We start from the raw sequence: 16258 nt of genomic DNA, 5'->3' as shown, positions 1-16258 counted from the left end.
ACAGACCTTCCTTGTAATATTTTTCGTAGCCCCTCCCTCCAGAGTCTACCTTCATCCACAGACTCAACACCTTCACCTCATCCCTCCCCAAAATTCTCATCGCTACTCACTGTGTCACTAAACGACCTTCCACCCCTACCTTTTTCTCCGTTCTCATCCCCAAGTTTAAGCCCTACCAACATGGCTTCTTCCTCAACCCAACAACCCCGTCAACTCATGACTATTGTACACGACACGGTAGACGTACCCAAATTCACAGGTTCCAATATTCCCTTCCATTCATTCCTTAACAATGTCGAAGCAGCTATTAATCGTAGAAATTGCACTACTGATGATGAAAAACTCAGTGTCCTACGCAGCTTTGTTGATCAGAACTCCGTAGCTGGAGACATCCTGCAAACAGATGCATTTCAAGAATGCAACACATATTCTACTTTTGTTGACTTAATAAAGACTCAATTTGGCCAACACACTACCCTTGGTGTTCTCACTCCCCTATATGACCTTGCCTTACAAATAAACTCTCCTCCTTATGTCAGAAAAGAAAAGGCTGCAAGACTTGCTTCAGACATAAAGGCTCGTCTAAAATCCACTCTAGCATCTTCCAACTGGGTTGATGCCGATGGAAAAATCTCCCTTAACCAGGTTGCATCCCTCTTTGCGTACTTTCGCTTTCTTTCTCTTCTCCATCCAGACACCTTAAACAAAACCAAATCCATACAGTTCACTCCAAATATGACCATCTCAACTTTGTCTCATCAGATCCAAGAGTCACCAAAGACACTGACAGACATTGATGCCCAGCCAGCCCCAATCCCCAAACCTACCTTAGCAGTTGCACATGTGTCCCGATCTGCCTCTCGGCAAAGATCCACTTTCCGTCCCAGATCCATTTCTCGACCTAGACAAAGATCCTTCTCACGTTCAACGGTTATTTGTTACTATTGCAAAACCCCAGGCCACTATGCTAACAGATGTGCTATTCGTCTCTCCACTCCTCCCGATAAAGATTGCCCTGTCCACGGTAAATGCTTCCATACGGCTGCAGAATGTCGTGTTTTGAACTCCAACCCCTCTCAACAGACTTTCTCTTCCCGTCGAAGTTCTCCTTCTTCTTCTCCTATATGACTATCTCCCTCTCCTTCTCTCAGCACAACCCCTACTAGCATGCCTATCCCATCCCCACCACCCACCCTTCCCATTTGTACTCTTTCTAACTCAAACACATGGTCCAATGCTATTTCCATTCCTGCTATGGTTCATACCTTTCCTATATCTCTCTTCATAGATACTGGTTCTCCTGTAAATATCATAACTTCTTCCACCTTCCACAAACTCCGCCTATCCTATAAGCATGTTACAATCTTGGAACCTTCTGATATCCAACTTACTAACGTAGATGGTGTTCCATTTCCAATTTTAGGTAAGATCCATCTTCCAATAATTCTTCATCCTAACAGTCACGAGATTCATATCCCTCTATATGTGGCTGATGTACAGTTTCCTGCAGATGTCCTTCTGGGACTAGCCACTATGCAGCAATATGGAATTAGCGTCTTTCCCCAACGCCATGGCATTGCTTACGGTCGTCATTTTATACCAGCCCTACCCTTGGCGACTACTTCTCACCCACCTTCTGCAAATCCCCCCTCCCACAGCATGCCAACTGTGTCAGTGCCCACTATTGTTGCTCCTCCTACCCCCTCTACCCAGATTCAGATAACTCAAACTGAGAGTACTTCCTCCCCTTCTCCTCTAGCTCCCACGTCCCAGGATACTGTACAATCATCATCTGAACCTTCTCTTCAGAATTCACTTCCTCCTTCTAGTGAACAGACCTTGCACAAAGTTCCCACCCGTACAAAGCGTTTGCGTTCTTCTCGCATGCCTAAATCAAGGAAAAGGAATACCAAATGTTCTCCCCCTTCTACAGAATTCTCTCCAACAGAAAGCCAGATTTCTCCTTCCTTGGATGATTTAGTAATTACCTCCTCCCCTGTCTCTGATGTGCTTTCCACAATGTGTCGCACTACTCATGCAGTGTTAACAAGACCTGTGACTCTTCCACCACATGAGTATTTCAAAGTGCAGCTTCGCATTTTCCAAGCTCCGGAATGTGATGTTCTCTGTATGCCAGAATCCACACGTGTCAAAGGCATATCACTAATGTCAGCCTTATGCACTACCTCCAAGAAAGGTCATACGTCTTTTCTTGTTGCCAATGACACTCATGCTCCCCTCCACCTCAAACTTGGTACTAACTTATGTGATTTTCTTGTGTATCCTTCAAGAGTAAAAGTCATAGATGACCAAAATTCTTCCTTGCCAGTTTGTACCATTAACTCCGATGTGCATCAAGCACAGGTTCCTATTGACGCATCTCACTTCAAAACCCTTGACTTCCCCGATGCTCAACAGGAATTAACTTCTTTATGCAATGCCTTTCGCCATGTCATTGCCTTGCCAGGTGAATCCCTAGGTTCTACAGACCTCATTCCCCTTCGTGATGGCTCTAAACCTTGCTATATTCCGGCTTATAGACTCCCGCACAGTAAGCGCAAGATTGTAGACAAGCTCATTGCAGACATGCTTGCCCAAGATATCATTGAACCTTCTATTTCTGAGTGGAATTTTCCCCTATTTGTTGTTCCCAAACCAGATGGTACATTTCGACCTGTTGTTGATTTTAGAGAGCTTAACAAAATCACTGTCCCCGAAAGAACGCCCATTCCCGTTCTCCAGGAAATCCTACATTCTGTTGGTCAGAATAATACTGTCTTTTCAACTTTAGACCTAATGTCAGGATATTTTCAAATTCCTCTTGCTCCGGAAAGCAGACCTCTAACAGCCTTCTCTACCCCTTCTGGTCATTTCCAATTCAAACGTTTGGCTATGGGTCTCACTTCTGCTCCTTCTGTCTTCACACGACTTATGCATACCGTACTTCATGGCTTAATTGGTGAAAATGTTTTCATGTATTTGGATGACATCATAATAGCTTCCAAATCTGTACCCGACCACATTCACACCCTTCAACAAGTCTTTTCTCGTCTTGCAGATGCCAACCTTAAACTTAAACTCAGCAAATGCTCCTTTCTTAAGAAAGAAATTCGTTTTCTTGGACATGTACTAACTTCTGATGGCATTCTTACGGTTCCTGATAAAGTCAAAGCTGTTGCTGACTTCCCTCGTCCAACGAACCTTGAGCACCTTCGCTCCTTCCTTGGTCTTTCAGGTTATTACCGTAGGTACATCCGCAATTATTCAAAAATTGCAGCCCCTCTTACTTCCCTACTAAAGAAAGATGTACCCTTCCACTGGTCGTCTGCCCAGGAACAAGCCTTTGCAGACTTAAAGAATGCCCTTACCACTGCTCCTGTCTTAGCCTTTCCTAACTATGACTTACCCTTTATTCTCTACACCGATGCCTCATTCCAAGGTCTTGGTGCTGTCCTCATGCAAGAACAAGACACACACCTTCGCCCTATTGCCTTTACCAGCAGACTCCTTAACAAAGCTGAACGGAACTATTCTGTCACAGAAATTGAAGCTCTTGCTGTAATATATGCACTTAGACATTTTAAGGAAATCATTCTAGGCTATCCTGTCACAGTCCATACAGACCACCAGGCACTTCTTCAACTTTTCAGAGGCAAGAACTTGTCCGGGAAACTTGCTCGCTGGTTCTTGACTATTCAAGAATTCAGTCCCACCTTCTCATTTGTGCGCGGATCAGCAAACCATGTTGCAGACGCACTTTCTAGAAATGTTGCTGCTATCAATACCCTCCCTCAGCCAGTCACTCTTACTCATGCGCGTATACAAGCAGCTCAAAGATCCGACCCAATGTGGAAACGTGTGATATTCTCTCTCGAGTCAGGAGATACATCTGATCTTACAGACTTACCTACCTCCTTGGAACACTTCAGACTTGTCAATGACGTTCTTTATCACGAAACCACACTTTCCAACAAGCATGAACCAAACAGACTTGTACAACAACTCGTAGTTCCTTCTGACTTAGTACCTGAAGTTCTGTTCCTTTTACATGATTCTCCACTTGCTGCACATCCAGGAAAAGACAAATGTGTTACACAGGCCAGACTTCAGTACTTTTGGCTTACGATGAGAAAGGATATTCATAACCACATTGACGCCTGTCATTCATGTGCTAGCCATAAAGGTCATATTCAAAGTAAAGTTCCAATATTGACATACCCAATCCCTAGCAAACCCTTTGATATGGTTGCAATTGACCTTCTCAAATTACCACTCACTTCTAGTGGAAACCAGTACCTGTTTGTGTGTATGGATCATTTTTCCAGATTTTGCATACTTGCACCTATCCCAGACAAGACTGCGACAACAATTGCAAAGACATTCATTGACAAAGTTATTTGCCCCTTCACTACTCCCAAAGTTCTTCTCTCTGACAATGGCACGGAATTCAACAATGAGATTCTTTCCAATATTTGCAAGTCCTTTCAAATCACAAAATGTAATATTGTTGCATACCACCCCAGTTCAAATGGCCTTGTTGAACGGCAAAACAGAAAGATTCTCAATGTTCTCCGACACCTCGCTTCTGATCTCCATCTCTCCTGGGATCACCATGTCCCTATGATTCAGTCTTGCCTTAACAGTGCCATCAATAGGTCCATATCAGAGTCGCCTCACTTTGTCATCTTTGGTTCCGACAAGCGACTCCCTTATGACCTTCTTGCTTCAGAAATAGGTCCCATTTACAACCTTGATGATTTTGTAAAGGTTTCACTTTCAAATTTCAGCTCTCTCTTCAAGAGAATTACTCAGTCTCTTTCTCTCGCTAAAGACGAGATGGCCCGTCTTCACAATAAAAATGCTAGAGAATCTAACATTACAGTAGGTGACATTGTATATGCCCAGAACCATTCTCCATCTTCCAAGCTTTCACCAAAATTTCTTGGTCCTTTCCGTGTCCTCGCACTAGAACCTACAAACAAAGTCAAACTAAAACACTTGCATTCAGACACAGAATCCATCATGCACCTGGACACCCTTAAGCTTTTCTCTCGAGGTGTAGACTGTGACAATGACACTCCGACTCCCGCAGAACCCCTTCCTCCCTCCCCTCACATTTCAACATCCCCTGTCTCCCACCCATATAATCTTCGCAACCGTCATACTTCTTGAACCTTCAATCCCTATAGCTGCCAAAAATGTTCTCCACTACCTTCCTTTATTAAATTAATGTTCCATGTATGTTCTCCATGTATATATATATAATGTTCATATGCCAGCATGTACTAATTGCATTTATATCTTTTGTACGTTACATTGTAAGTCGCTGGGGCCAGCTCCTTTCACGTGGCCGAGCGTTTATTGTATGCATGTATTGGTTAGAAATTAAACTACGTGTAGAATTAGATAAATGCGTAGTTTCTGTGTACGTGTGTGCGTGCGTGCGTGCTTTAGCGTGAGTTCCAGAGTTCTAGAAGTCGTTGTACCTGTTAATTATTTGTCATATAAATTGTAATGCGAAAGTTGAGTGAATGGGATATAGATCTTTATTACTATCAAATTTGAAGTTGTCATGTAACTGAAAGTGTGTAAATGTAAAATTCTGTATGCAAATGATTAATTGAAATAATTAGATAAATAAAAGTTAGCAACTGTTTTGGATAGGATCCCGAGTGCTTTGTCACGCAGCACTGATCAGATCATTGTGCGAGGTCGTCCTGTACGCATCAGTGCATTTCCGTGACTGTGGTGAAGAGTGGAAAGACGAAGTGTACCTTACTCGTACAATATATTAACTTTTGACGTGCAGCGTTTTACTTCACCTTATTGTTAACCGAAAAACAATAAATCTATTTATATTAATCTATTAAAACTATTGTATTGTTTGGATTTCCATATGCCAATTTTATTAAGGAACCATTTGGGCATGTATGCTTCCTGCCAAGCCAGGCTGCATTCACACAATGCAGTTTCTATTACGTCATCCAAGTGTATGCACATTTTGTTGGAGTGCTTTAATTTAATACAATACACTCCTCCCTCGATTTAAGAACGCTCCATATACAAATTTTCGCTATAATGAACAAAAAAAATTGTCCCAAAAATCGAGTACGAACTAAAAATTCACCATAACGAATAAAATCCTGTTGAAAAAATTACTGTATTTTTAAATCATAAATATTACAAAGAAAATTATTTTTACATCATAAACATAAAAAAAAAAAAAAACTGCCATATGTCCAGGTAAGAAAAATAAAATAAAAGTGAAAATAGATACGTACGTTTGTTATTGTTTTCAAAACAACGCCATGTACTGCTCTGTCTACTCACTCGGTCTCAGTTAATCGTGGATTATTAGCATTATTTCAAGTGACATTATGCCTCCTAAGCATCCAGGAGGCCCTATTAAGGATGGTGACAAGCCTAAGAGGGCTAGGAAAGCAATATCTCTAGATACTAAGTTGTCTGTGCTAAAGAAAAGTGACAAAGGGATGAGAGTGAAGGACATCGCAAATTTGTTTGGCTTGGCTGCTACAACTGTAGTGACTATTAATTAAGATAAGGACAAAATCATGAACAGCACTAAAAAGTGTGACACCTATAAGTGCTAAACGAGTTACAAAACACTCCCTTGAATATGGAGGAGATGGAACGTCTCTTATCTCGGTGGGTAGATGACATGTACAACCACAAGGATTCTCCCATGACCAACAAAAAGTCTCCAAGAAAAGGCTCTCTCTTTCTCTGAAGACCTTGCTACTCAGGAGGCTTTTGCACCAGGACCTAGTGGTGGTGGTGATGGGAATCCTCAGCCAGCATTTACAGCTAGTAAGAGATGGCTTCATTGGTTCAGAAACCAACATAACTTTCATTTTGTGACACAGTCGGGAGAAGCAGCTTCAGCAGACAAGGCTGCTGCTCAGGCTTACCTCCCAGTGCTCAATTTAAGTATATTCGATATATGAATGGTTTTTCAAGAATGTAACTAGTTCGTAAATAGAGGGAGGAGTGTATTTTACATTGTCAGTATACTTTCACTAGCCACCCTTGTACATATGATGGCAGCCGGTTAAACAGTACAGACGCTCCTCTACTTACGTTCATTCGTTTTACGTTTTTTCGATTTTACGTTTGAACTGTAAAAAAATATTGTAAAAAAAAAAAAAAATTGAGTGAATTTTTTAGTTTAGCGCGCTCTCCGTAGTTCAAATGATACTTGCGCATGACGCTGCGTCCATTGTTTACATTTCACAAACAATAAACTGATAATGCCTAGCCTCATCCTCCTCCTTCACCATCTCAATTTATGTTGCTTGAATTTAATTTAATTGAAATTAATGTTATTATTTTACAATGTTATGTGTATAATTAATGATTTAGGGGTGTTTTATAAGATACGGTAATAGAATTTACGGATGTATAGTACAGTAACAACTTACGTTCATTTTCAACTTACATTCGGCCTTTCGGTACGTAACTAAAACGTAAGTTGAGGAGCGTCTGTATTGTGAATGTTTCTTTTGCATTCAGTATTTCAGATGTTATTTTGAACTTTGAACATTCGAGATTTCTGGCAAGCCAGTTTTGTATTTACCTAGTTGTATTTTACGGGACGAGAGCTATGCTTGTTGTAACCCCGTTTTCGTATCTCTCCACATCCAGTTTATTCTTACAATCTTGTATAGTTTTGGCACACTGTTTCTCTGTTTAGTTTGTTCCAGACATCAATCACTCTATGTGGGAAGCTATTCTTTTTCAGGTCTCTTCTTTAACTGTCCTTCTTTAGCTTCTTTTCGTGTCCTCTTGTTTCTCTTCTGTCATATTTTAATAAGTCGTCTCTATCGAGAATTTCCATCCCTTTCATAACTCTGTAAATGGTCAACAAATCACCTCTTTCTCTTCTCTGTTCCAGTGTTGATAGATGTAATTTCTCCAATCTTTGTTCATATGTCAAATTTGATAGTGTAGGTGCCATTTTTGTTGCTGCTCTTTGGATTCCTTCTAATTTTCTTATGTTCTTTTTTGTGCTGCCCAGTGTTGCAGCATACTCTAGTTTAGGTCTTATTAGTGTAACCACTATTTTCTTTACCATTTCTTCATCCATGTAGTCGAAGGCCACTTTCATTGATCTTAATAAGTTAAAAGTCTCTCCAACTAGTTTACTGACATGTTTATCAGGTGTCAAGTCACTTGAGATGATCACTCCCAGGTCCCTTCCTGAATTGACTTTTTTGACTTCCTTGTTTCCAATTTTATATTGACCCAATATTCTATTTTTGCTTTTTTCAAATTCCATTATGCTACATTTCTTAATGTTGAAGTTCATCTCATATCTCTGACTCCATTCCCATATTTTGTCTAGGTCTTCTTGTAGCGATCTGCAATCTTCTTCTGTTATTACTCTCTTGAGTAATTTGGCATCGTCAGCAAAGAAGTTCATGTAACAATTTACTCCCTCATCCATATCATTTATATATATGGCAAACATTAAAAGGAGCCAATGCAGAGCCTTGCGGGATGCCACTCTTCACATCTTCCCAGTTAAAATTTTTGTCTCTAAGTACCACTCTCATTTTTCTCCCAATTAAGAAATCCTTCATACATTCCTGTAACTTACCTTGTATTTCTCCTATTATTTCAATTTTTCTTATTAATTTTTATGCGGTACTATGTCAAATGCCTTCTCCAAGTCCAAGAAGGTGCAATCTGCCCAGCCATCTCTTTCTTGCATTATCTCAATTAATCTCAAGTAAAAGCATATTAAGAGAAAGAGAAAGAGGAGGCGAATCAAGTAGAGAAGAAAAGGTAAAAGGTGTAGATGGAGAGATGATAATGGAAGAGAAGGCAGTGAGAGGAAGGTGGGCAGAGTATTTTAGGGAGTTGCTAAATGTGAAGGAGGATAGGGAGGGAAAGGTAGTTCCAGTGGGAAGTGCTAAGAAAATGACCAAGATGACTGAGGAAAATGGAGGAGAAATAAGGAAGGATGAAGTGAAAGCAGCTGTTAAGAAGATGAGAGAAGGTAAGGCACCTGAGTTGGATGGATGCCATGCAGAATGTCTGAAGAAAGGAGGTACAGTTATGGTGGATTGGTTGGTGAGGTTATTTAATGTTTGTTTAAGAGAGGGTAGAGTGCAGGAGGACTGGAGGAGTGTCTGTATAATTCCGCTTTACAAGGGAAAGGGGGACAAGTGTGAGTGTAGTAGTTTCAGAGGGATAAGCTAGTTGAGTGTAGTTGGGAAGGCTTATGGGAGGGTCTTGATTGAGAGGATTAGAAGAGGAACAGAGGTAGTAATTGGTGAGGAACAGTGTGGTTTAGGACAGGTAGGGGTTGTGTAGATCAGATGTTTGTGGTAAGACAGACAAGTGAGAAAGCTATAGGAAAAGGTAAGGATGTTTTTTGGGCTTTTATGGATCTGGAAAAGGCTTATGGCAGGGTAGACAGGAAGGCACTGTGGGAGGTACTGCAGATATATGGGATAGGAGGAAAGCTGTTAATAGCAGTCAAGAGTTTTTATGAGAGTAGTAGAGTTTATATTAGATTTAGAAATGGAGAGAGTGAATGGTTTGAGGTAAAGGTGGGACTTCGTCAGGGATGATTAAAGAAAATGGAGAAAAGTGGGAGGTGAGCCAGCTGTTGTTTGCGGACGACACTGCGCTTGTAGCAGGATTAGAGGAGGGAATGAGGAAGTTAGTGACAGAGTTTGAGGTGTGTGAAAGAAGGAAGCTGAAGATAAATGTGGGCAAAAGTAAGATAATGAGATATAGAAGGGGAGAGAGTGACAGCAGGCTGGAAGTGAGTATTAAGGGTGAAAGACTGGAGGAAGTGGATAGTTTTAGATACTTGGGTGCAAATGTGACAGGAAAGGGAGGAGTGGGAGTGGAGGTAGAATGTAGATTAAGAGAAGCGAGTAAATGCCTTGGTGGATTGAAAAATGTAATGAGAAATAGACATTTGGGAATGGATGCGAAGAGGAGGTTATATGAAGGAGTGATTGTGCCAACAGCAATGTACGGGGCAGAAACATGGAACATGAGAGGAAGAGAGAAGGAGTTTGAATGTGTTTGAGATGAAATATCTGAGAAGTATGATAGGGGTTACTAGGCTGGATAGAGAAATGAGGAGGTGAGGAGGAGAACAGGGGTGGAAAGGGAACTGGGAGATAGGGTTGATGAAAGAGTATTGGGATGGTTTGGACACATGGAAAGAATGAGTGAAGAAAGATTAGTAAAAGAAGTGTGGAAGACAGAGCTGGAAGCAGTGAATATGAGGGGGTGTCCTAGGATGAGATGGATGGATGGGGTGAAAGGGGCGTTACAAAAGAGAGGAATGTCTGTGGAGGAAGGTCCAGGGGAGGGCAGAAGATAGGGGCAAATAGAGAGGGGTTGTGTATAGATGATGCTGTGATGCATGAGGGGTAGTGGGTGGTGGATGTGGGGTGAGGAAGTATGTATGAGAAAAAATATGACGCAACCCAAAGGGATTTCTCCCCGTCTTCTCCTTTTCTGCATGGGGGAACGGAGAGGGGGGGTCACCGAATTTATGAAGCGGCCTTGCTGTGGATGTGCTGTCTTGCGACACTGCATCTGACCCAGGGCAGTGGACAAGATGCAGGGATGACCCATCATCCAGGAGGTGTCAAGATGAGAGGGAGGGAGGAGGGTGGAGGGGAGTGGAATATATAGGAAATGGAATGGGTGGGAGTGGTTTTTATGCCTTTTTCTTTTTGGCTACCCCCTGTGTAGGGGGAAAAAGCCTTTGGTAAATGTATGTATGTACCTCCCTTGTATGGGTGAAAAAGCCCTTGGTATATAGATAGATGTATGGCAGTAAAGGAAATAATTCTCATGTATTCATAATCATCAACTATATAATAAAATAACCTGGGTAATATATATATCAATGAAAGGATAATAATTTCTTGATATTAGATGGAAATACCTGTTGAGGAAGGAAGGGAGAAGGCTGGGGGATAGGGGCGAGTGGAGGATGGTTGTGTATGGATATTATGATGCAGCCCGAAGGGATTTCCCCTAGTCTTTTCTATTTTCTTCATAAGGGACGGGGAGGGGGGGTCACATATAAGTAAAGTGGCCCTACTGTGGATGTGCTGTGTCTTGCTGCATTTCTTATAACCCAGGCAGTGGGCAGGAGACAGGGATGACCCTTTATCCACTAGGAGCTATGAAAAGAGAGAAACAAGGATGGTGGATAGGAGTGGAATGGGGGCGTGCCTTTGATTTGGCTACCCCCCTTACAAGGGAATAAAATCCCTTGGTATATAGATAGATAGTATTACCTTTCTCATTGAAAGCTCCCTTAAGAATCAAATCCTCTAAATCTGACAGCTCAATATCTTCTCGATTCTTTCCTTCCTTCCATAGCTCTAGCATCCTCCTAGTAATATTTGCTCCTCCAGTGTTGCTCAAGAAAAGAAATATGGACTTCCTGTGGGGAAACAGAATATCATTGAGCACAGCAACTATATACCATATTAAATATAGCATATTCTGTTATTTCATTTAACCATGAATGGTTCTCATGTTTATGTAAAATGGTAAAAACATTAAAGAAAAGAATCTTAGGCCAGTTCCAATGACCAAGTACTGCACCTTGAAATGGAGCTGGGGTTGAGAAGTGTGTGTATTTACCTAGTTGTATCTTATAGGAAGGGGAGCTACACTCATGGTGTTCTGTCTTTGCATCTCATAGTGTCTAAATTATTCTTAAATTTGTGTATGGTTTTTGCACCCACTATTGTTTATCTAGTTTGTTCCATACATCCACCACTCTGTGGGGAAAGCTGTTCTTTTTCAAGTTTCTTCAGTAACTGTCTTTTTTGAGTTTCCTTCCATGTCCCCTTGTATTTCTCTTATCCCAATTTCGTAAGTCTTCTCTATCAAGGATTTCCATACCTCTAATGATTTTGTAGATAGTCAACAAGTCGCCTCTTTCTCTTCTTTGTTCCAGAGTCAGTAATTCTCGTTTGGACAATCGCTCTTCATATGACAGTTTTCAGTGTTGGGACTATCTTTGTAGTTGCTCTCTGGATTCTCTTAATTTGTCCTTATATTCTTTTTGGCACTGGGTGACCATCGTGTCGCTGTGTACTCCAATTTAGGCCTTATTAGTGTGACTAGTATTTTCTTTACCATTTCTTCATCCAAGTAAAGGCCACTTTTATTGATCTTAGCTAGTTGTAGGTTTCTGACAATTTTGTTTATCTGTTTATCAGGAGACATGTCCTTTGAGACTACTACTCCCACGTCTTTTTCAGATTCCACTTTCTTTACTTCCTTTGCACCAATTTTATGTTGTCCTGATATCTTTTGTTTACTTTTTCCAAATTCTATTATGCTGCATTTCTTAATGTTAAAGTCCACTTCCCACTTCTGACTTCATTCCCAAACCCTGTTCAGATCTCTCTGCAGTGAGTCACAATCCATTTTAGTATTCACTTTCTTCACCAGTTTTGCATCATCTGCAAAGGTCATGAAACATTCTACACCCTCATCCATGTCATTCACATACATAGCAAACATTATTGGAGCCAATACTGATCCCTGTGGAACTCCACTAATCACCTCTTCCCAAGTGGAACTCTTATCTCTAAGCACTACTCTCATTTTTCTTCCATGCAAGAAATCCTCCATCCATTTCAGTAGTTTACCTTGTATCCCTCCTATGGTTTCCAGTTGTGTGTATATTTACCTAGTTGTATCTTACAGAATGGGGAGCTACTTTCGTGGTGTCCCGTCTTTGTATCTCATAGTATCTAGTTTGTTCTTAAGGGGGGACTGAACACCTTAAAAAAAATGCATATAAATTTTTTTTCATAGTCTTTCAACTTGAAACTTTCAGGTTTTGTTTAAAATATAGGTAGAAATATATTATGAACCCAAGAACTACATCTTGATATCATAACGTTTTTTTTATGTAATCGAATACGTACGTTGTATTTTTTGTACTACAGACTTCTGCATTTTCATGGTAATACTTTTAGATCTTATAAACACTTTCACACCTGCTTTTTTAAAAATTCGCTATACAACATGAGATATAGGTGTCGTAAGTACGGTCACTTACATCACCCCTTTTTTCCACGTTTTTTTTCCACTTAGATGGGGCCCATCGCTCTGTTTTTCAAGATATATATATATATATATATATATATATATATATATATATATATATATATATATATATATATATACATTTATATATATAGAACAGGCACGGGAATAAAGATATACCTATTATACACTACCAGAAGCATTTCCAGGCTGCTACAATTGAAAATTTCTGAGATATTTTTTATTGCAAATATTTGTGGTTTTGAGATACGAGCATTTAAAGTTTTCAGCATTGTATATCTCTGTTATTTATTGTGTGATTTTATTATATTCACACACATTATCATATAATGTATAGTGAATAAGCTGACAGTAAATATTTTCATATATATATATACATATCTACTATATATATTACATTAAAATGTATTTGTCACTCGCCAAGCAGTCCTTTTCATAATTGAAGATTTTGCGCTTTTACAGGTTTAAAACCTCACTGCTGGGGTGTCATCACTTTGTCAAATCATTGCAGTGGTTTACTTTTACCAGCAATGGGTGCCTTTCCTCTGCTCAATGACAAAGCTTACCAAAAAGGTGTTTGATCCTACACAGGTGCGATCCCAGCCCTGTATGTTTCTCCTTTGCCAGCTATTTTCCTTCCTCCTCCTGAATTTCCCTCATCTTCTCCTCTTCATTTGGAAGAAAACACTTTTCAGCTGTGTTGTCAGGTGTGGTGGTATTTGATGGTGGAGATGGTGTTGGCAGTGGAAGTGGTGGTAGTGGTGATGTGTGAGGCACTGGCATCCCTCACCCAAGCCTCTCACACCTTACCCTCCTTCTAGCACAATTTTCATTCCACTTTTGGCTCAATTTTTTCATCGTTTCCTTGGTTTTCCTCTTCATCTTGATGCAGTTCATGATTGGACATCTAGTAAGTGTAGTAATGTCCAGGAAATAGGGCAAACAGTGGCACAGGAACACAATATCGCCACAGTCAGTTAGGTGTTTATGCATCAATCTACTCTGATGTTTGATGGGTAACTTAGGCTTGAGGCATGCTATGCACACCACATGGAAGAGGAAGTCACGCTGATGCCAGACGTACAAAAAATATAGCCATTTCATGGAATTAGACAAGCGAAAACAAGACATATTTATAGATATTTAGGGCCTATTCTTGCACGAGTCATTTAAATTGACACACCTCCCGGGCCCTTTAAACTCCCTCCATTACACTGGGGAGGAAAAAGTCATTCATATTTTGCTTTTAGGATGTTTATATTATTCAAATATGTCCATATCTAAAACTCAATTTTTGGATGAAAATTTCATGATTCAAGGTGTTCAGTCCCCCCATAAATCCATATATGGTTTTTGCACACATTACTGTTTCATCCAATTTGTTCCAGACATCCACCACTCTGTGGGGTAAGCTGTTCTTTTTCAGGTCCCTTCTATAACTGTCCTTTATGAGTTTCTTTTCATGTCCTCTTGTATTTCTCTTATTACAATTTAGTAAGTCTTCTATATCAAGGACTCCCATGCCTCTATAGATAGTCAATAGGTCACATCTTTCCTTTCTTTGTTCCAGAGTCGGTAATTCCAGCTTTCAGCTTTAACAATCTCTCCTCATATAACACTTTTGAAAGTGTTGGGAGCCATCTTCATAATTGCTCTTTGGATTCTTTAAATTTTCTTTATATTCTTTTTAATACTGAGTGTCCATAGTGTCGCTACATACTCTAGTATTGGCCTTGTCAGTGTGACTAGTATTTTCTTCACCATTTCTTCGTCCAAGTAGGTACCATGTCTTTGGTGAAGTGTCTGTGAAGTATGCTCAGGGTCAGGATGGACAGAGAGAAAAGCAAGGAGGTAAGGTGGACAGTGGGGATGGAGAGGGAGCTGGCAAATAATTGGCAAGTGCAATTGGGCAGTAGTTATTTGGAGAAGTTTTCTTTTTCTGGTTTGGACAAGGGGATGATGACAGCTTCTCTTCAGGCTATTGGGAGGGTTCCTTCTGCCCATATTCTATGTGAGAGGTTTAATGTGAATGATGCTGCAGCTGGATGCACTTGTGTTATGTATTTACCTAGTTGTACCTAATAGTATTATGCGGGAAGGGGAGCTATGTTTGTGGTGACCGTTTTTGTATCTCGCAATATCAAGTTTGTTCTTAAATTCTTGTATTGTGTTTGCACACACTATTTCTTCATACAATTTGTTCCATATATCTATCACTCTGTGTGGGAAGCTGTTCTTTTTCAGGTCTCTTCTGTAGTTATCCTTTTTGGGTTTTATTGCATTTCCTCTGGTGAATAGTTGGAATTGTATTTTTTCCTGTAGCTTCTATGAATATGTTGGCTTTTTGCTCTTTTTTCTGGCTTTTTGTTTGGTGTTTATAACCTCTTCTGCTGCCTAGCCTTTGGATAGAAATTGGGTAAAAGTTCTAAGTTCTTTTCTACTTCCTCTGTGTATTCTTGCCATTTTGCTTTACCACTTCCCTCCACCCTTGAAGTTCTATGGTGATCTTTATAGGGAAGTGGTCTGAGGGTAGATTATGGATGGATTTCTATGCTGTTCGTGGTTGGTGAGAATGTGAGCATGTTGTTACATCTGAGGATGTTGCTTGCTATTTGTGTTGGGGTCTTTGTCCCTTTCCCTCTCTCCCCTGAACATATAACCAAGCAATCCATTACCCCAGGTCTCTCTTGCAGGAAACCCACAACCTGAAGGTTACTGACAATGGTCTCCATTCCAACCCATATGTTGCCCAAGGAAAATATGTTTCTCTGTTGTATGGATAGGGTGAATGCAGGGCATTGTTGGCTGAGGTATACAATAAGAAAACATGGGAAATAAATATAGAAGCCAGGAACACATGATTGAAAATGAACAGTTTGTCATACTGACAAGAAACTATATCAATATTTAGATAATTGTATAATCAACAAAGATGACAAGTAATAAATGGAAAGCCTTTACATAAAGCATTTTAACATGTGTGCTTACCTGAAATCTACACCATCAATAGATTCATGATAATCAATAAAAGGTTTAATGGCATCAATCATTCCCACAGGCATTTTGTCTATTTCATCAAATATGAACAACGATCTCTCACATTTGGTAACATTGTTTCGAATCCAATCTTGCAGATGTAACTGGAATATTAATAGTAGACCATAAA

The 16258-nt window shown here is 40.2% G+C and overlaps 1 protein-coding gene across 3 annotated transcripts in view; it reads right to left on the bottom strand.

The window, feature by feature from the left end:
• The window catches only part of LOC143027248 (torsin-1A-like), a 57953-nt gene that overhangs the window by 24109 nt on the left and 17586 nt on the right, over positions 1–16258 (bottom strand). For all 3 annotated transcript variants that reach the window (XM_076188535.1, XM_076188537.1, XM_076188538.1), the window contains exons 4-5: positions 16081–16232; positions 11298–11446 (exon numbers count right to left, since the gene is read on the bottom strand). In XM_076188535.1, coding sequence (XP_076044650.1) covers positions 11298–11446; positions 16081–16232 — 301 coding nt within the window. The remainder of the gene's footprint in view (positions 1–11297; positions 11447–16080; positions 16233–16258) is intronic.

This window comes from Oratosquilla oratoria, chromosome 7, assembly GCF_046742065.1.
Source record: "Oratosquilla oratoria isolate Oo_2021 chromosome 7, ASM4674206v1, whole genome shotgun sequence".
Classification (NCBI taxonomy): Eukaryota; Metazoa; Arthropoda; class Malacostraca; order Stomatopoda; family Squillidae; genus Oratosquilla; species Oratosquilla oratoria.
This window is presented reverse-complemented; position numbering and strand designations above follow the sequence as displayed.